The 21,812-nt window shown below is 43.1% G+C and overlaps 1 protein-coding gene across 1 annotated transcript; it reads right to left on the bottom strand.

The window, feature by feature from the left end:
- Positions 1 to 12,514: 12,514 nt before the first annotated feature.
- Positions 12,515 to 15,817, bottom strand: LOC111145243 (dickkopf WNT signaling pathway inhibitor 1). Its single transcript, XM_022500028.1, has 4 exons — positions 15,405 to 15,817; positions 14,997 to 15,159; positions 13,726 to 13,869; positions 12,515 to 13,604 (listed from the first exon to the last, which is right to left on the bottom strand). Exons 1-4 carry the CDS (start codon positions 15,648 to 15,650, stop codon positions 13,351 to 13,353), a joined length of 807 nt encoding a protein of 268 aa, XP_022355736.1. The 5' UTR covers positions 15,651 to 15,817; the 3' UTR covers positions 12,515 to 13,350.
- Between the last annotated feature and the right edge of the window lie 5,995 nt (positions 15,818 to 21,812).

The following is a 21,812-nucleotide window of genomic DNA, read 5'->3' as shown; positions in this document are numbered from 1 at the left end:
AAAATAGCAGGGAACTTGACTGATTCATTCAGCAAGTACTTAGTGAGCAAATAGTATACCATAAGCCCAGAACTAAGTGCTATGCGTAGGAAGATGAACAAGATTTTTGTACTGATGAGGCTCACAGTTGGCTGGGGAAGATCTATTTCATTAACACCAAGATCATTTATTAGTACTAGAATAAGAGCTATGAAGAAGAACTTAAGAGAGCATATGAACCACCTGACTCGGTGGTAGTAAGTTTGGGAAGACCTCCCTTGAGAAGCTGAGATGTTGAGACAGAAATAGGTCTTAGGAGAGAAGGTGGGTGACTCCCGTGAAGTGTTCTGTCTCTGTTTCAGTTTCTCTCATCCGAGTATGAAATTTGGTAAAATAAGTTTTCTCAAAGGAGTATCTGCAAATGTATAAAGTTTAACACCCAGAAAAAAATTAAAGTTACTTTTTTTAAAAAAATTTATTTATTTATTTATTTGACCGAGAGAGAACTCACAAGTAGGCAGAAGTAGGCAGAGAGACAGGCAGAGAGAGAGAGAGAGAGGGAGAGGCAGGCTCCCTGCCAAGCAAAGACCCCGATGTGGGGCTCCATTCCAGGACCCTGGGAGCAAGACCCAAGCTGAAAGCAGAGGCTCAACCCACTGAGACACCCAGGTGCCCCTAAAGTTACCCTTTTTATCACCATTGACATAAAGTGGGCTTTGGGGCCATGAGCATCCCATCTGCCACCTGTCTGCTGTAGGGATGTTGTTGACACAAGCATCTCGTTGTGTCCTTGCTGTGTTGGTATGCTGAGCAGTTATGTATACTGCTAGGATCACTGAAAGAACCACTTGGAGTTCTAGATTTACCCACGCTCAAGTACTAGGGTGAGATTTCTTTCTACACACCGCAGTATGGCTATCCTGTTGGGACTAAAGCATTTTGATTAAAGGATGTGTAGCAGCAGGTTCTAAAATTAGATGTGCAGAATCAGTCAGTTGAAGAGCTTGGGAAAATCCAGGTGGATAGACCCAGTCCCGGGAGATTTTGATTCAGTACATCTTGAAAGGCCAGTCATCTGAATTATTAAAGTAGCCCAGGTGTTTCAGATGGTGAGTTGACTGTAGGAATTACTTATCTAAGAAAGCTATAAAATTAGCATCTTGGGCATGCCTGGGAGGCTCAGTCGGTTGGGTGTCTGCCTTCAGCTCAGGTCATGATCTCAGGGTCCTCAGATCAAGTCCCACATAGGACTCACTGCTCAGTGGGGAGTCTGCTTCTCCCTCTGCCCCTCCCCCTGGCTCATTCTCTCTCTCTCTCTCTCAAATAAATAAAATCTTAAAAAAAATAAAAATTAGTATCCTTTTGAAATATAGTCAGGAGTATATACAGCACTAAAATTCAATACCATGACTTTTCAAATCTATACCAACACGGAAAATCCCTTCCTGATGGCACGAGACCCATCACCATTGCAATGTGACTACAGCATCCTGAATTCACAAGTAGACTGACCGCTAGAGTTCCCACACAAGGACACACGGAGAACTCCTCCACCTTGGAGTCTCTGCCCAGTTGTAGCAGAGTGACACTTAGTGAGCCCTTACTTTGAGCCAGGCACTATCGTATGACCTAAAACCAGTTACAAATTCAACCCTGACCCCAGGTCCCACCTCCAGGCTGTCTCTTAAACCGTGAATTTCGGTATCTTTCTTGTGTGTGTGACTGCTGTTTTGGCTCTTTTGGATGAATCCATGATAGAATTAGTTTCTTCTTCTGGGAGTTGAAACAATTCAGTCCTCACTTGTTAACAAAACAGCAAATGGTAATCGTTAACATAGTTGTCTCTACCCACAGGCAGGGTTTAAGCTTTGGAAGGCTGGACTTAAAGGTGACAGTAATCAGAATGCGAAAACATTTGAGACTCACAGTATACCTTGTATACAGGCGACTTGGTAACTGGCCTTAAATCCAAGGATTTTTTTGTAGTTCACAGTATATAGTACAGAGAGCATCCTCTTGTATGAGGGAAATAGCATACAAATCTCACCATGACTTTAAACTTTCCTGATAATTGGCTCTTTAAACTCTCTTCTCAAGAAATCGAGGATACGGGGCGCCTGGTGGCTCAGTGGGTTAAGCCTCGGCCTTCGGCTCAGGTCATGATCTCAGGGTCCTGGGATTGAGCCCCGCATCAGGCTCCCTGCTCAGCGGGAAGCCTGCTCCCCAGCCCCCCGCACCCTGCCTGCCTCTCTCCCTACTTGTGATCTGTCTCTCTCTGTCAAATAAATAAATAAAATCTTTAAAAAAAAGAAAAAAACCGAGGATATTATTTTTCACTTAAAATGCTTTATTTTCACAGTTTTATTAATCTAATCTCTGTTTTGGTCAAGACCAGCACATTATACTCAAATACATTTTTTAATTTGTTTTTTTACATTTTTTAAAATTTTTATTAACATATAGTATGTTATTTGCTTCAGGGGTACAGGTCCATGAATCATCAGTCTTACACAATTCACAGCACTCACCATAACACATACCTTCCCCATTGTCCATCACGCAGTTATCCTATCTCTACCCCCCAACCCCCCAGAAACCCTCAGTTTGTTTCCTGAGATTAAGAGTCTGTTATGGTTTGTCTCCTTCCCTGGTCCCATCTTGTTTCATTTTTTTCCCTTCCTTCCCCTGATGGCCCTGTCTCTCAAATTCCTCATATCAGAAAGATCATATGATAATTGTCTTTGTGTGATTGACTTATTTTGCTCAGCATAATACCCTCTAGTTCCATCCATATCTTCGCAAATGGCAAGATTTCATTTCTTTGATGGCTGCATAGTATTCCATTGTATATATATACCACTCTTCTTTATCCATTCATCTGTTGATGAACATCCAGGTTCTTTCCATAGTTTGGCTATTGTGGACATTGCTGCTATAAACATTCAGGTGCACATGCCCCTTCGGATCACTACATTTGTATCTTTAGGGTAAATACCCAGTAGTGTGATTGCTGGGTCATAGGGTAGCTCTATTTTCAACTTTTTGAGAAAACTCCATGCTGTTTTCCAGAGTGACCCAGCTTGCATCCCCAACAACAGTGTAGGAGGGTTTCCCTTTCTCTGCATCCTTGCCAATATCTATTGTTTCCTGATTGGTTAATTTTAGCCATTCTGACTGATGTGAGGTGGTGTCTCACTGTGGTTTTGATTTGGATTTCCCTGATGCTGAGTGATGTGGAGCACTTTTTCATGTGTCTGTTGGCCATCTGGATGTCTTCTTTGCAGAAATGTCTGTTCGTGTCCTCTGCCCATTTCTTGATTGGATTATTGGTTCTTTTGGTGTTGAGTTTGATAAGTTCTTTATAGAATTTTTAATGGAATTTCATAAAAAGACATTTCTCAATTCAGAAACCTGAGGCGCTGCATTTTCCCAAGTCCCCAGATAAATCTTCATCCTGTGTTTAATGTAACTGTTCAGTAACTCAGGGGTGCAGAGGCTTTAAAGGGTTGACGAACCAGCCCTGCTGGGGGTAGTTAGGAGCCTGGACTTCAGGGCAGACTTCCCGGTTTCCGGTCCGGCTCTGTCACTTGGTTGGTCCATGACCTTGGGCAAACACCTCGAGCTTGCTTTGCCTTGGTTTCCTCAACCATAACCTGGGAGCAATAAACGCACCTACCTGTGGGGGATGGGAGAATGGAATGAAGAAATAGATACGTCTCATTTAAATAGTCCCAGGTACCTGATCTATGCTCTGAAAACCGTTGCCATCCTTGTCCCTCTTGCCAGGTGCATTGCTCGGAAGGGAGACGGTTTTATTTGCCAAGATTCCAATCACTAAAAGGAAAGTGGAATCATTCCTGAATTCCTACTACCTGTCAAGCCCGGTGGGGCATGCTTTAACATTTTCGTACAAATGCTAACAAGGTGGACTCATGTGCACCCCACAATTCTGTACCCTTACTGTGTATCCGACCCAGGGTGGGATTCTGATGCAGCACACGCTGGGGGAGGATCTGGAAGGAGAACAAAGGGAAGGAAGGCAAAAAGTAAAGCTTGAGGTGTGCATTTAAGTAAAACAAAACCCTAAATCGCAAAGTCTTATCACAATGCAAGTTTATGTCTTGCTCCTTGAAGTGGCAGGTCGGGGTAGGGGGAATCTGATGTCACTATTTAGAAACTTAGCCCAGGAGAGGGTCAGTTGCTTAATTGTGGGACTGTCCTTATTCTCCCAGAGATCTGCAGGTAGGGGAGAAGCCAGTGCTGGGTCTCCAGACACACACACACACACACACACACACACACCCACCCCTCTGCCCTTGGCCAAAACCCATCATGTGACCGCACCCACTGCAAGACAGTCTGGGAGTGTGCCTAGAAGGAAGGGGAGAGGGGAAGCTGGTTTGGCAAATAGCTAACTGCTTCATCCATGGGGTCTAAATGGGCAGGTGCAGGAGGATGCAGCTGCAAAAGATTAGATAATTAGAATTTAAAAACAAAACAAAAGAAAGAGCCTGATGGAAAGAGTAAGGGAAAGAAAAGGGGTGCAGGAAACCAGGCCTAGGGCTCCTTAAGGCAAGTGGTGGTATGAGCGGCAAGGAGAACATTGTTAAATGAAGCATTTAATATAAGAAAATAATTGCCCGGTTTCTGAATTTTGCCAAAAAGGAAACTCGGTCTTAGAAAAGCGGAAGTTGTAGCTTTCTGTTTGTTTTCAAATTTTCTTCAAGAGCCACCTGCATGTCAGGAGGTAGCTGCTCCTTCAGCTCCTCGATCAAGAAGGGAAGATGGTTATTTTTTTCATTTCTTTTCAGTATACCAGAATTCATTGTTTATGCACTGAAAAGAAATTTTAAAAATTAAATATTTAAAAAAAAAAGGGATGATGGTGATCAAATTGGAAAATGTCCCCAGCTCCCTGCATAAAGAATGCCCATTGTCTTCCTTGTCTCTAGCTTTCTGTTTAAATGAGCTAGACAGTTCAGTCCCCCTTCCTGTGAGACTAGAAGCCACGCTGTCTGGGAGTGTCAACTGTATTGTCACAATGAGGAAGGTGAGCTTATTCTCGGCAACAACGATGTCCAAAGACCGTGTCCTGCCGTGGCCATTTGCACATGATTGATGTACTGTATCCAACATTTCATCACGATACAGAATAAGGGGGGGAAGTGGACCAGCTATACTGTGTAGTTATGTTTTATTTTGACTACTCCCTATTCTTTCTTCTGAATATTTTAAAGTACTTCTTAAGTATGTTTTGTGGTAATTTTATGGAAATTTGCACAGATAATCCTGTTTTCCTTCATCTGTTCCTTCCTTCAACAAATACTTGTTGTGGATCTTCCTGTACCAGATTGGGTTCTCCCGGTCAGTATTCCTTGAATGGAAAAGAATTTAGTTAGCAAAGGAAGAGTTTATTTTTCTTTTCTGTAGTTTTTGGGAAATGGAGACCGCAACTTCACCCTATGGGTAACTTTTCTAATCTGAATGAGCTCTGCCAACCTCTCTGCTTAATGTGTAGAACAGTTCACAAGGAAAACCCAAGTGTCTGTCCTACCTTTAGTATTACTACTAATGGGAATCCTCACCTGATTGTGTAGAAGAATGGGAAATAATAAAAAGAGATTAAATAGTTCTCATAATCCTGACTCCCAGAAATGGTCCTCTACACTTAGCTCTTTGGTGGTATCACAAGTAACTCAGATCATACCGTGTATGTTCTGAAATATGCTTTTTCCCCCTCCAATGTTGTAACGTGGGAGAATTAGGATTATTTCTCCAGGTAATGTTAATGACTGTAGAATATTTTAAGGACCGATTATAAATCACCTAAACCATTCTCTTACATGATACTGAGTTCATTTGTAAGTTTCGCCAATGTCACTGTGGACAGATTTTTGTATGTGTCCATGATTCTGTTCTTAAAGGAAATTTCTATAAGTTGATACATCAGTTTTCATATTTTTAAAACATCTGCCAATTTCCTTTCAGGAACATAATTCCAGCTAGCTGTGTGTGAGTGCCCCCTTTTCTGCAACAGTGCTGACTTTTTAAAAAAATATATTTATTATGGGACTATAGTTGACACAGTGGTCTATTAGTTTTAGGTGTACGATGTTTATTCTATTACTATTACTTAGTGCTCACCATGATAAATGTAGTTGCCATACATCATAATTACAGTTTTACTATATTCCTGCGCTATACTTTCATCTCCATGACTGACTTATTTTGTAGCCAGAAGTTTGTCCCTCTGTATCCACATCACCTATTTCATCCATCTCCGCCTCCCCCCCCCCCATCCCTACTTCCCCTCTGGCAACCATCAATTTGTTCTCTGTATTTAAGAGTCTGATTTTTGTTTGTTTGTTTGTTTGTTTTGTTTTTTAGATTCCACACGTAAGTGAAATCATGTGGTATTTTGTCTTTCTCAGTCTGACTCATTTTATTTAGCATCCTACTCTTGAAGTCCATCCCTGTTGCTGCAAATGGCAAGATTTCATTCTTTTTGATGGCTCAGTAATCTTCTATTGTGCATATACTCTGCTACTTTGTCCATTCCTGTCTTGATTGCCATTTGACTTGCTTCCATATTTGACTATCATAAATAAAGCTGCAGTACAGAGAGGGGTGCATGATCTTCAAATTAGTGTTCTCGTTTTCTTGGGACAAATACTCAGCAGTTGAATTACGGGATTGGATGCTATTCTATTTTGAACTTTTTGAGGAACCTCCACACTTTTCTAGTGGCTGCACCAGCTTGCATTCCCACCAACAGTGCATGGGGACTCCCATTTTTCCACATTCTCACCAACACTAGTTATTTATTGTCTTTTTGATACTAGCCATTCTGACAGGTGTGAGGTGGCATCTTAATTGTGGTTTTATTTGTGTTTCCCCAATGATGAGTGATGCTGAGCAGCTTTCCATGTGTCTGTTGGGCATCTGGATGTCGTCTTTGGGGGAAAATATCTATTCAGGTCCTCTATCCATTTTTAATCAGATTATTTGTGTGGATTTTTTTTAATGTGATTTGTATAACTTCTTTGTATATTTTGGATACTAGTCTCTTATTGGATATGACATTTGCAAACATCTTCTCCCATTCAGTATGTCGCCTTTTAGTTTCATCAGTTTCCTTTGTTGTGTAAAAGCCTTTTTTTTTTTTTTTTGGTGTAGTTAAAACTAAGTATCATTGCCTGCATTTAATTTAAACCTGAGAGTCATGGCTTATGAAATATTTAAACAAGTCTTTCTAAAAGTAACTTCTGCTCATGAGGATAATGTTAGTGCGCAATATTGTGAAATATATTACGGCCTGATTGTGGCCAGCCATCTCTTCAGCTGATTTTACTTCTTACTACGGAATTTGTTTAATAGTTTACAATTGAGGTGGTTGCTTGCTACTGACCTTCCAATGTAATTTTACATCCACTAATATCGAGAGACTGTGTCACGTTATTTTAATTATAACTCGTGGGCAAAAAAAAATCCATTTGTGAAAACTGTGTATTAAGTACTTAAGTTAAAAAGAGAATTGTATGAGGCAGACTTTCTTGAACTCCAGCTCCACCAAATACGACCAAGTCTGGCTGGAAATAAAATCATGTTCTCCTTATAACTTTTTTTGGCAACCCCTCCAAACCCAAAACCCCTCCAAACCCAAAAACAAACAAAATAAAACAACAACAACAACAAAACCCTCTCTGTTGTGGACAGACTAGTAATCTTTTGAGACAAATTGTGTCTCAAGCATCTTGTCTGCAACTCTCATCGCCACCTAATTTGGCAACTATTGTTGAAAATGGAGAGTTTTTATTTTATTTTTTTTCTAGGATAACAAAATACAGGATCAGAAAAGCTTTCTTCAATATCAACACTCTAATTGTGGTGAATTATTGGCCCTTAACATGGTCACATTTTTATTTTCATAGCTTCACAATTTGGCTCACATGGCTTCTTCTGTCTCCAGTGTCTGTCTTTTTCTACTTTGTGAACTCCTTTTCATCCTTCAGGACTGACATGTGGTAGATGTGGCATGTGGCACCTGATCCTACAGACTCCTCCTTGCTGAACTCCCAGTCTATCTATCCAAGGTGGACTGCATGTATTTGGCAGTGTTAAGTTTTAACATTACCGTAGCAAGGGGTGCCTGGGTGACTCAGTCAGGGAAGTGTCTGCCTTTGGCTCAGGTCATGACCCCAGGGCCCTTGGATTGAATCCCACATCATTCACACTATAAATAAATAAATAAAATCTTTAAAAAAAAAAATCAGGGTAGCTGAGTTAGCCAGCTGGACCAGAGGAGGACCCCTAATTAAAGCTAAGACAGTCAGAACCTAGTACAGGGATCTGTCTCAGAGTCTCTGAGAGACAAAGCCTTTTGCTGTGCTGACCTGAGCTGAAAGGTCATTTACAGTGGGGATGGAAGTTATGTCACCATGACCAGCCATAGGCATGGGCAAATTACAGTAGAGTAGAAATCATCAGCAAGCTAATGAAACCAGTCTGCAGAACGGTTTCCATACTGAACTTTTTTTTTTTTTTTTTTAATGAGCTGTGTCATTCCAACCCATGTCTCTTTTTACCTTCCCTGGTTTAAATGGTTTCTCTTCTTTGAAATAAAAAGACCTTAAGAAGATGGTTGATGTACCACTGTGTTCCTAAAGCTTTTTATGAGTACCCACAGGCTAACTTAATTACTTTTAAATCTATTTCAGATATGAATATATCTAGTATATAAATTTCAGTTATTACTATATATAATATATATAATATAGTATCCTATAATAAAATATATATATATTTTTAAAAGATTTTATTTATTTATTTGACACAGAGACAGCAGGGGGAGTGGGAGAGGGAAGGGAAAGTAAGGGAAAATAAGGGAAAATAAGCAGGGGGAGTGGAAGAGGGAGAAGCAGGCTTCCCACTGAGCAGGGAGCCCAGTGCAGGACTCGATAGCAGGACACTGGGATCATGACCTGAGCCAAAGACAGATGCTAAATACTAACCCAGGTGCCCCTATAATATATAGGTTTTATTGTCTCATAGTAGAGACTTAAAATTAGAGTGCTTACCATGAGCTAGACATAATGTTAAATATTCTTAAAATGCATGCATTATCCTCACACCTACACTCTGAAGTTGGAATTCTCTCTGTATCAACAAGGAAGCGATAGATCTTCTTTGTCCAATACCATACAGCTGGAAACCAAGGAATCCCTGATTCTATCCAACTTCATTTGACTCCAGAGACTGTTTTTCTAACCACTGTCCTGAACCACTTCTCAGTCCTGAACCACTTCTCAGCCCGAATTGTTTGTTCTCTCCCTTGCTAAACTGTTAGCTCCTGGAGGCTAGAGAGAGTGCTGTGTATATATTTTAAAATGTCAGCATAGTGCCCACTAAGCAATGCAGACTTGATGCATGTTTTTTGAGATAAAATTCTCTATCATTACCTGTATTGTCATCTCATAGTTTTGATATAATTGACTACTTCTAAGCAGTTGTCGTTAGGACAAACATAAAGGCCCATGTGTACAAACATTTGCACAGTCAGGAAATGCTTAAATTATATACACTTTCTGCAGTGTAGAGATAAATAATACATTTATTTTATATGTTGGTACTATACTCAGATTAGTATTTTCAAAGTAATAAAAATTGCAATCCAGAACTCAGGGGAACACATTTTATAAGCCAAATGGTAACACTGTCCATTTCTCTTCAAAACTATTTTAAGGGGCACCTGGGTGGTTTAGTTGGGTAAGCATCTGTCTTTGGCTCTGGTCATGATCCTGGGGTCCTGGGATCGAACCCCACATGGGTCTCCCTGCTCAGCAGGGAGTCTGCTTCTCCTTCTCCCTCTGCCAGCCACTCTGCCTGCTGTGCTCACTCTCTCTCAAATAAATGTTGAAAAAAAAACTATTTAAAAAAAGGTGATAGCACGATAAAGTTAGATAATATAGCTAGTTTAAAAATGAAGGAAAAGTTAATGATTTCACCCAAAATTTTCATAAGTGGCCCTAACAGCTAATTGGATGATGCAATTAGAAATACTGAAACTTGGGGCCTCTGGCTGGCTCAGTCAGTGGAACACGTGACTTTTGATCTCAGGGTTGTGAGTTTGAGCTCCATGTTGGGTGCAGAAATTACTTAAATAAATATATAAATAAACCTTAAAATACTGAAACTAATAAAATTTGTCATTGCATAATTACATTACTAATCTCATGATTTAATTAGTATGATTTGATTGACCATGGGAAAATCCATAAAGGAGTTTGACCTGAATTATGAATAATCCTATTGAGGCTGCATATTTGTGGTTTTTCTATTAAACAATACATCCCCATTCTCACTCCTACCAATAAAGTTCAGGTTAAACAAAATGTGAAAATTAAACTCTTATAGTAAAACAAGAAAAGAAAAAGGATGGGGAAAAGACTTGCTTGGGATTTTATTTAATAATTATTTTAAATTCAAAGGAATTAGAGCAAGTCTACCTTTCACTGAATGCCAGAGATTACTGTGAAATTGTTAGGATAAGCCTGTATTTCCCTCTTCCTCCTTTGATACAACTTAGAGTTTAATCATGACTAGATCAGCGATAAGCAGACCTCCTAACATTTTGCCCAAACCACCCTTTGTGAGTAGCTACAAAAGCATGCTTTATTTCAGATTTCACTTCAAAAATTAGTCGTTACTTTTTAAAAAGATTTTATTCATTTGAGAGAGAGAGAGAGAGAGAGAGAGTACAAGTGGGGAGGAGAGGGAGAAGCAGGCTCCACACTGAGCAGGGAGCCTGAGGTGGGACTCAATTCCAGGACCCTGAGATCATGACGTGAGCCGAAGACAGACACTGAACCAACTGAGCCACCCAGGAGCCCCCCAAATTAGTTATTATTTATCCTTCCAACTATACCAGCACAAGTACACAAAATTCCTTGCTTGTGGCATAATATGTGTTCAAGTAAAAACACTGGAAACAATTAAAATGTCTCCGTGATGACTCCAAATAAATTATGGGATAGCCATCCCAAAGTCCTACACACTTAATGCAGTCATTAAGGGAACGAGGCACCTCTCCATGTACATGTAGAATGGTGTGGAAGACACAAAAAGAGCAAGATGCAGAGACACGTGTAGAGTATGTTTCCCTTTGATAAAATAGCCTGTGAATGCATTCCAAGTTCATGTATTTTCCATTCAGATTGTTTGAAGGTGAAATCATGAAGACACTTAAGCACCACCATCGAAAAGGTACAAGATTCCTCAAATGATCCTTTTTTGAATTTGTATTATATCTGCCTTACTAGGTAATGAAGTATCTACAGTTTTCTTGATACTCTTTGCACATCTATAAATGTGCAGAATTTCTTTTTGATGGAAATCCCTTCCTAACTCCTCCCTTGATAGGAAGAAGTGTCCCTGCTTGGTTGGTTTCTCCTTCTCCCACCCCCATCACAAGATGGGGAGCATCAGGGAAGGAACATTGCTGAGGTGGGCAGAGACGGAGCGTCTCTGACTGCAGCTGGCTCCTCGAGAGAGGAAGGGATCTCCTCACCAAGGTCCTTCAAATGATTGTTCCTTTTCCCTCTTAAAACAGACACCCTTCTTTCTTCTGGAAGAAAGGGTTTCCTGTTCCCTTACTCTATTGTGCTTCATTGGAGATGGCAGGCCTTCGATTTGGCAAGTCAGCAAACAAACACATGTAGAAAAAGAGAGTTTCTCCAGGGTGAGGAGGCTGAAACTTGCAGACAAAAGGCAAGAGAACAAGCGACATCCAAGCGACATCCTGCCAGACGCCTTGTCAGGGAAGAACCAACCAAACCTTGTGTCTCCTTGGCTGAGCCCCTTGAAATTGAACCACTTCCTGGAAGACAAAAACAACAAACGCTCTCGGACATCTGTGTTATTGAAGGAAACCCTGTGGACAGTTGATCAGTCCTTGTCCTTTGGAGTGCCTTAAACCCAGTATTTTGTGATTCCAATACAGACTTTGAAAATATTAGGGAGTAAGTGGAAGTTGGGACTGCATGCGTCCCCCTTCCCTGGTCTCATATTTACCAATGCTGAAACTGGCCAATGAAAATACAAAGCCACTTTAGGTCTCATTTCTGGTTTTTGTTTGTTTGTTTTTTGTTTTTTATTTTTTTAGCAATTTATCTCTACCCTACTTCTAATCAACAGGTTTAAGAAAAATGAAAAGGGAAATACTCACCTTACTTAGTAAGGGAAGGAAATAAAGGTATGAGAGAGGATTTGCAATTTTTATTTAATTATCTTAAAATCAAAGTAATTAGAACAAGTCTTCCTGGCATGAAATAGTAGTTGATCCTTCAAACTGAGTAATTTGGTACAAAATCTGCATGTATTTCTCAACTGTATTTATACACACATACACACACACACACACACACACACACACACACATACACACACCCTCCTTTTGTGCTAACCATCCAGTACTTTGCTCTGGTATTTTGTGGGAAATTTCTTTTATTGTTCAAGAGTTATTAGCCATTTGGGTAGGTATTAATTTATTTGAAGCTGCTTTTGAAAGTAGTAATGTAAGATTCAATCTCATGATTGCACTTTGATTATGTGAGTTTTTCAGTGGAGAACATATTTCTTTAAAATTACTCTAAAATTGACCTACACTGGCTTACATTTAGACAGTATCTTCCTCTGATTTTCTTGAAATGGTCACCTTTCTGTCCCTTCAGAATACATACACACACAAACACACACCCCTCTAAGAGCACAATGCCAAAATTTATCTATACTTGTAACATTTTGTGGTATTAAATGTTAAATTTTATTTCAAGGGCTATCACAGCCTAGAGATTAAATATAATCTAATCACTGAGATAGAACATTTCAGAAAATAAACTAGTATTTCCATGATCAAGTTTAGATACCTATCATTTGTCATCCAAAAGCTCCTTGTGTTCTAGAGTCTAGAATTAAAGGGAAAAGGGTGTAAGCATTTAGGAAGTATAAGCTGAAATTATTTATTTCAATTCATTATAGAATATTAGAGTCAAGATAATCAATGTGTACAAAAATTTACATAATAAGAAAAACAATAGACAATGCAGCACCTTTAGAAAAATAATTAAGTTTTGTTGCATTTACAGGTAAGTGCCACACTGAGAATTTACAACACAGTAATTTACTGCAATCAATGACAGGGTTGTTCCATAAAGAAACAAAGCTCTTACACTCCAGATTTTCAGAAGGTATTATTGGAATGCTTAATCAGAACCACAGAATTTGTACATCCTTTAGGATTGAGCTGACAAAAGTCACACAAAGTTTCATAGCAACTATTATAGAAAAGGAGTCCACAGTGTTTGGATGGCTGGCTTAGTGTCTCTGACAGGTGTGGAGTCTGGAAGAGTTACTGGCTTGGTGGTGATCTTTCTGTATCCGGCAAGACAGACCCTCTCCACAGTAACAACGCTGGAATATCTCCAGCCCGTGGGAGCCTTTTCTCCTGTGCTTGGTGCACACTTGCCCTTCTTTTAGGACCGGTTTACAGATCTTGGACCAGAAGTGTCTAGCACAACACAGCCCCGTGGCACAGTCCGAAGAGCGGAGACAGACCGAACCTTCTTGTCCTGGAAAGGAGGAGATAGCAGGAAGAATACACGGTTACTGCCCAGGCTGCATTATTTCGTGAAGAAAATCCCAAAGACACTCCCGATGTGCTAACCAAGAATGCATGGTAAGGTCCTTTACCTTTGGTATGATACAGTTTTGAAGAAAGCGTCGTTCTTCGGGAATACCCATCCACGGTGCTGTGATCGTTACCAGCACTTTCAAGAATGGTTTCTTCGATTTCCCCTCGATGGAAATGATTGGGATCAGAAGGCATACATATTCCTAAGGAAGCGGGAGACAGCAGGAACACATTACAGCCTGCCGTTAACCACCAACAGCCTTGACCGTGGCAGTCTGCTATGCCTGCACCACCTTGAGATGCCTCATTGTGGTGACATTATTTTAAACACAAGCCAAACTGCCTCCCTAGTGTTAATGCAAAACTCCTCAGACAGACAGAAGCATCAATGCGTACACTGTGCAGTCACAGGCAACGTCCCCAATATAGCTACTTAAAATACTTTCCTACCAACTGTGGCAGTGGCAGTGAGACTTCTGCCCATGTTAATACCACCCTTGGGGCAAGAAATAAAACTAGTCACTTAAAAATTGTTCTTAAAAATAACTTCTCTGCCCTCGGTGCTATATGGGTACTGGCAGACCAAGTTAAGCAAAGGCAACACCAGTTGGCTGGAAGATTACAATCTCACCCACCAGTTACTTCACTGTATAATTTCTATATTACAGAGACTGAGTTAGTTCTGCCCCAAGTATTACTGGGTCTTAAAGAGGGTCGCCACCCTTGAACTTATTTCTGGAGACTTCTTTGGCTGCCTGCGCCTACCTCTTTGAGACATTAAATTTTAGTGGATCTGTGGTCGGGGGTGGAGAACTTATTTTAAGGTAGCAGGAGGTGGGGGTCGGGGGGGGCTGGATTCAGAGGGCAGGCTGTGTATCAAGATCCCCCTTAAGGGGGGCCAGCACAGACAGATAAATCACTGTCTTCTGGCTGACCCCAGTTTTAACGGGGATCAGGAAAGGGAGGCCAGCATGGTAGAGCCATGGGAGACACTGTAAGAAAAACAGATGGCAGCTAAGACCAGTGCTGGTTTCCTTGGGCTCTCTGTACAGTTTCACCTTCCTCCTCATCTTTCTCCATTGATGTCACGGGTTCAGGGGAGGGTTCACTCTGCGGCAAGCCCTCCTGTTAAGCAGGCCAAGGACACGGGGGAAAATAAGGCGCTCCACGACCTCCAAGATGAAATACTCGCAACGTTTCTGGGGAAGCTTGCCGGCTGAGCACCCATTCGCAGGTGGCGCCACAGGGTTCCCAAAGCTGGGAGCGGTTTCCTCCCGTCCGCAGAAGGCCAAATGCCGGACGCTTGGGGTTAGGGAGCGACAGGACTTACCGTTTTTGCAGTAATTCCCGGGGCAGCACATAGCGTGGCGCATGCAGCGTTTTCGGCGCTTCCTGCAGGCGAGGCAGATTTGCGCGCCCGCGCCCCCTCCGCGGGTGGGGCTGGCGCAGTACTCCTCCGTGCTGCACTCCTCGTCCTCCGCGCACCGGTAGGGCTGCGGGGAGGGGCCGGGCAGAGGGTGAGGCACCTGCGCCTCCTGGTCCCCAGGCTCCCGCACGCGGACCCTCATCTCTGGCCCTCTGCGCGCACCTCTCTGAAGCTGTTGTGCGCAAGGCACCCGGACGCACACTTCCCGAATGAGTCCCGAACTGCACACAGTTAATAAGTTCTCCGTGCTCCTCCCCACCTGAGACCCCCTTAGAGGTCACAGCGTCCCCGGCTCCCCGAGCCCCTGCTCACCTGGTAGTTGTCAATGGTCTGGTACTTGTTGCCGCCCTCGTACGGGATCCCTGGGGCCGCGCTGACTGCGGAGCCCGGGTGTCCCGCAGCGCCGCCCAGCGCCGGGGGCAGGTTCTTGATGGCGTTGGAATTGACGAGAACCGAGTTCAAGGTGGCGCTCACTCCGAGCTGGAGGTGACCGCAGAGGGTGGCCGCTACCAGCGCGGCCAAGACCCGGGCGGCTCCCACGGCGCCCAGGGCCGTCATCGCAGAAGCTGTCCGGGGAAGGCCCCGAGAGAAGGCTGATGTCCCTGTGCAAAGGGGTCCCTGGAAGCCGCGCCGGCACGGCTGCAGTCCGGGCTCCGAGCGCCTCCCGCGGTCCCCGAGTCTTGATCGCAGGCGCAGCTCTGCGCCGCCACCGCCGTGGCGGCTGCCTTTATACCACGGGCTCCGAGCATCCCGGCCCCTCGGGGGAGACAACAAAGCGGGGATGGGATTTCAAAGCGCTGGGAGGGGCTGGAGGGTGTGTGTGTACACGGGGGGGGGGGGGGGCTTGGCCCTCCCCACCCGCCCTTCCTGGCGCGGCCGGTCCCCTGGCGAAGCTCCCTTCGGGGCGCGAGTGTCGCGGAGCGCGAGCGCGGACGGCGTCTACAGAGGCTCGCGGAGGGAGGAACCCGGACACCGGCGCCCGCCCCCTGCATCGGGGGTTGCGCTCCCGGGCTCGGAAGTACTTTTCAGAGCAGGGTTGTAATGTTCTGCAAAACCACTTTTCTTCTGTCTCCCTTACGCCCCTACGTGCTCAGTTATTGTGCACCGTAAAGAGTTTTCGGGGTGAAATTCAGCCCAACTGGTAACTCAAAGGCTGTCTGGAGACGTCCCAGCGAGAGGGCCAGGTGGCGAGTGCAAGTTACTGATTAACCTTTCAGACCTACGGTTTGCAGATTTAGAGTGAGGTCCTCGGTTTACGTTGGGTCAGCTTCGCCCTCCCTTTCTTTCCCCCACATCCCACACCCCCCTCCCGCCGCCACCGCGAGAAAAATGTGCAAAGAGAAGGAAATTTGCACATCAAACGAGGGTAAGAAGGAAGAAGAGCTAATTCTCTTTTGATGGGAAGTTTAGAGAGGGAGGCGAGAGACGGGCGTTTGGAAATTAGATCAGGGGTGCAGGGGGAGGGAAGTGACTATCGATAATCAAACTGTTTAATGCCACTCTTTGAGTCCGAGCAGTTGCGCTCAGTAGATGAACTTGATTAGGCAGACACGCGAGATCAAAGAGGCCAGAGGGAAACCGGTCAGAGTCCAAGGGCTGGGTCCGTGGTCCTTTGCCTGCTGGCCCGGCTCGGAGGTGGGACAGCGCAGTGGGGGGAGCGAGGCTAAGGGCTCAGCGCCCGACTTTCCCCGGAGTTACTCCAGATCGCAAAGCTGCTCCCAGGTCAGAGCGTCTAGGGACTGGGAAGTAATACCCCTCCAGGGAGATAAGTCTAGCTGCAGGAAAAGAAAAACTGAAAGTGGGCCAGAACGTGAACGAGTTCGACGTCATCTAGATCCCTGTCGAAAAAGAAGACAGTCCCGCTGGTGGGGACGAATGCTGTCCGGCTTATACAGTGGAAATGATTTAACCAATAAGGCCTCTGGGAAGCGTGGTGCCCTGGCACTGGGCTACCCTCTGGGCTGTTGGCCTTTGGGGGGGTGGAGGTGCGGTGAGTGTAAATACCTAGGAGACTGTCCTAATTATAGTAATAATAAAAGATAAAGTACTGCCATTATTTGTATAACAGGTTGATGTTGTAAGTGTCAGGAAATGGACAACTGCTGTGCACATTTAGAAAAGGAAGAAATGATAGAATAATCACTGTTAAATAAGAAAGACTAGGATATATTAATTTTGTGCTCCCTCACCTCTATGGTACTTAATACTCTACACACAGACCTATATTCATGACCAAGACCACCACCAAGTACAGCTGATGGGAGTCTTGAAGTAGTATAATACTAAAGCTAAGAGGGGGAAGCGTTAAAAAGTTTGTAATGGTGTGTGTTCTGTTTCCTTAGGTTTCAGAGGTCCTATTAAGAACAGCTTCCAGGGCGCCTGGGTGGCTCAGTGGGTTAAGCCTCTGCCTTTGGCTCAGGTCATGATCTCAGGGTCCTGGGATTGAGCCCCACATCGGGCTCTCTGCTCAGTGGGGAGCCTGCTTCTCTCTCTCTCTCTCTCTCTCTCTCTCTCTCTCTCTGCCTACCTCTCTGCCTACTTGTCTGTCTGTCAAATAAATAAAATCTTAAAAAAAAAGAACAGCTTCCAAACATTCTTTAATAATACCCCTAATTACACCAGTGTCCCACCCATCCCAAATCCCATCTGTCCTATGAAATTTCCTCTGGTTTATGGGTAATTCCTTCTTGAAATTCTAATAGGGATTAAATCCCACATTTTTTTTTTTTTTTAGGTTTTATTATGAACATGTACAATGATCTAGACCTGGCTACAACTTCAGAGATTTTTGGCACAAATTGAAATTTGGAAACAAAGGGAAAGATATATATATAGATATAGATATATATCTATATATATATATGTAATTTTTTTTTTACATATTCTTTTTTTTAAATGAGCCTAAGAAACAAGTTAAGGAGTATTTTACTGAGAATAAGCAATAAGCCAGGTCTCTCTTGGGGAGATATGCCTTACTTTGAGTTGACCTGAAGTTGGTATAGATGGGGAGATATTATAGGATAAAAGGGTAAAGCTCTAGGGGATTTGAAATGTCAAATATCACTTGCAGAATATGATAATAATGTCAATAATTGATGTGCTGAGCCCCATCAGTGTAATAGAAAATCTGCAGGCTGTCTTAAATTGTCATGATGTTGAAATGCAGGGAAAGAATCCTCTGACCTTGTGGAGGGTGGAAATGTTTCTTCACAGTCCTATTATCCTACTTAAATATTTCTAAAAATACATTGTGCCACACTTATGGCCAATCTCTTTTCCTCTTGTTGAAAGAGATGGTAATGTTGTTAGCGCATTTAAGAAATTTAGTTCTTTAAGAGCTTTGATTCACAAATGAAACTATTGTCTGGAGCAAGAAAAACACATCAGTCAAAGAAAAACTTTAACCAAAAGACATGTTGCATAAATTCAGTTTCAAATCCTGATTATGTATGTCTGTTGTGGTTTAATTTTCATTGAGCTTGGACAGAATCCCTGGTGTTGAGGTAGGGCAACTAAGTCAAGACTAGGGTTTTAAGAGCAGACTGGGTTCTATCTCCTTCCCTACTTTCCGTGCTGCTCCTGATGTCAGGATCTGAAAGAGAATAATGAATTGGCGAATATCTAAGTTTCTACTATGTGCTGAGCAGGGTGCTTGGTGCTGTGGGATCAAAGATGAGGGCTCAGGTTATTTAGCTTCAAGTAACTAAGTGGGGGGAGGGGTGGCAAACTGGTAAGTTATACAGAAGAACCTCTCCAGGAAGGCCTCAGAGAGAGCTGAGTATGTAGAAAGCCAACTCTTAGTTCCAAATGGGAAAATGGAATTGTTTCAATGGACTTTCCACTTGAAAATCCTTTCCATGATTGAGTTTCCTCATTGGCAACAAAAGAGCAGAATGGATAAGGAAGTAAAGTGAGGTTCATAGTGCCATTAGCCACCAATTAAATTTCAGTGAATGCCCATTACTTGCAAAATGCTACCCTAGTACCTTTGAGAGCATACCCTGAAAGCATTAAAGGCAGGTTTCTTGTCCTCTGAAAGCTTTCTATCTATAAGTAGTTGGGAGAAGAAAATATTACATGGGGATGGGGGTAAACTTTTTTCCAAAACAGATCCTATTTTAGCAATAGGATGTCATGGGCAAGACAGAAAAAGGTACAGAAAGGGTGACAATAAGCCTTAGGGAAGGCAGGGGGTTTCTGATGACTCTCTGAGCTAGGTCGCGAGCTGGGGGGAGTCAGAGCCGCGGTACTGCATTTATTAAAAGTAGTGTATTTAGTTCCAGAGGGACCTCTGATTCCTATTTATTTCATCTGTTGAAATGTTTTCATAATGGCTACAATAGGTTTAATATATTAGATTTTTAAATAGATGGGCTATGTGTACCAATGTGGAATCCAATCTCATAGCTCATCAATGGCATGAGAGCACCCAGCAGGGAGGACCCTCTTCATCTAGGAGGAAGACACAAAAACCCCTTGTCTATTTGCAAATGATCCTTCCATCTCTGTCCTTTGAGAGTCTTCTGTGATGGCTGCATGTTTAATTCCCTCCCTTCTTTCCTCCTCCCCTCCCTCCCTTTGCTCTTTCATTCTTCCTCTTTGTTAAATCAAAGGAAGCAGATCTGTTACCATTTAATTTTGCTTTACTAGGAAAACGTTAAATAAATGTCATTCCTTATGGTGCGTGTTGTCAACATTTATGCTGGGACCGATCTTAAAGTTCTAGCAGGGTTCCCTCACTCCCCAGTTCAGTATTAAAAAAAAAAAAAGTTATGACTTTCTCATTGGCCTTTAAAAGATCTTGGTCTTAATGCTCTTCATGATGTTAAAAGGGCTTTTAGCCCAGGCCCAGGTTATGACTCCCCAGAGGCTGGATTAGGCTTTTTTGCACTCCTCAGTACAAAGAGAAGGCGAGATTTAACAATGGTTATGTTTATTTGCTCAGTGGAGATGGCCAGCCCAGATAAATCAGGCTCCGTGGTTGCTCTCCAACCTAGCTCAGAAGATGTGTTTTACAGGAGCAAGACATTAAAAACTAATCTGAGAAGAGAGCCCAGGACCCAGAAACTTTTGAAGGAAAACCAGAGAGGATCTTTTCTGATGTCCTGACACAGAGAAAGGGCTGTGGTATGTAGTTACGGAGACAGCCAAAAGGCCCCCTTAGTATCCCTCCTAAAGGATTTGACATTTCCAACCATAAATATTGGCCAAAGGCAACAGAAACCAGAATATAAGATCCTTCTAAAACAGACTCCAGACCTAGAGAAATGTTACTTTCCTTGATGTCTCTCAGTTCGTATTACTGCCTCCTTTATAATGCAGGTGCTTTCCAAAGATCCTGGCCAGGAAAGGTGTCTTGCCAGAGGATCAAGAGACTGGCCCTGGGATTCAGAGTACTGGGGACTTCTGTGACAGCCTGAAGTTGGCTGGAAAATATGGCAGCTTGGTCAAGCCATTCAATTCTAGTGTTGGTGTTGGTCTTTCATTTATAACATGAAGTGGGAGGTAGAGAGGCCCCTTCTGCCTAGGCAAGCCTCTCTCTCACTTAAAAAAAAAAAAAAAAAAAAAAAAAAAAAAAATCATTGCCAGGACAAGGCCTTTTATATTCTGATTAAATAAATATATCCTGTAAGAGGACCATTTTTCAGGCAACCTACAATAATAACCCCTGACATCAATGTTGTATTTTGATTTCAAATAAGTTTTTTGAAGAAAACAGTTTAAATCTCTGAAAATAAGTGAATACTCGAATCAGGTGACTTTTTTTTTTTAAGATAGGGATATACACATGTATTTCTTTTTTTTTTTTTTTAAGTTTATTATTTTAAAGATTTTATTCAATTAAGAGAGAGCACGCAGAGGGAGAGTCAGAGGGAGAAGCAGACTCCTTGCTGAGTGGGGAGCCAGTCCTGGGACTGGACCTCATGAAGGTGGGACAGTGACCTGAGCGGAAAGCACATGCTTAATGCATGGAGCTACCCAGATGCTCCCACATGGATTTCTAAATTAAGTCAGATGTTCCTGGAGCAAATGCAGCAAATACAGAAAATCCAAACCCAAAAATAAGTGACAGGTGCAGTTCCATCACTGTTAATTTGTACTTCCTACTGTCAAGCACACATCCACGGAGAGCAAGTCGGCACCAGAGAGTGGGAAATTATTTCTCTTCACAAAACTGGCCATAATGCTTTAGAGCTGAATTTTTCCAACCATCCCTAAATTTCAAACTAGGGAATTGCAATGGGACCCTGAGGTGAAAAACAGAAAGCAGAGCCGGGAAAGCCCTTTAATGTCCCCAGACCCTGTCTTAAAATGAACCCCAAGGGACCAAGGAAGTAGACCAGAAGCAGAACTGTGGTAGGAGAGAAGGATGTGAATCCGCGCCAGGTTGTCCAGCACCCTCAAAGCGAGCTGGGGGGCCACCTGCTTGTGCACCTCTCCCTGCATCCCTGCTGCGTGTGCACCCCTCCCTGCACCCCCGGTGAGCGTGCACACTCCTGTACCCTCTCTGCGCCAGCACCCCCCCGGAACCCTATGAGCACGCCCCCCCACAACCCTGCGCCCCCCGGGAAGGCTCCAGCGCGAAGCCTGGGCCGTGCATGTGTGGCCGCTGGCTGCCTAAGGCCTTTACCGGGCGCAGTCATGACCCGCCGCCCGCGCGCAGGGGTGGAAAACCGAGCTTGTTTAGGGACTCTCTTTGATGAGTGAAGATCAAACGGC

The sequence above is a fragment of the Enhydra lutris genome, unplaced genomic scaffold, assembly GCF_002288905.1.
Source record: "Enhydra lutris kenyoni isolate GAN:26980312 unplaced genomic scaffold, ASM228890v2 scaffoldscaffold12, whole genome shotgun sequence".
NCBI lineage: Eukaryota > Metazoa > Chordata > Mammalia > Carnivora > Mustelidae > Enhydra > Enhydra lutris.
The sequence above is the reverse complement of the archived record's forward strand: the minus strand, read 5'-3'. Positions and strand labels throughout refer to the sequence as shown.

Coding starts and splice junctions, on each gene's coding strand:
- LOC111145243 (XM_022500028.1), bottom strand. CDS start 15,650: ATGACGGCCCTGGGCGCCGTGGGAGCCGCCCGGGTCTTGGCCGCGCTG. Junction 15,160..15,404: donor AGACCATTGACAACTACCAG/GTGAGCAGGGGC, acceptor CCCTCCCCGCAG/CCCTACCGGTGCGCGGAGGA. Junction 13,605..13,725: donor AAAACTGTATCATACCAAAG/GTAAAGGACCTT, acceptor CCTCCTTTCCAG/GACAAGAAGGTTCGGTCTGT.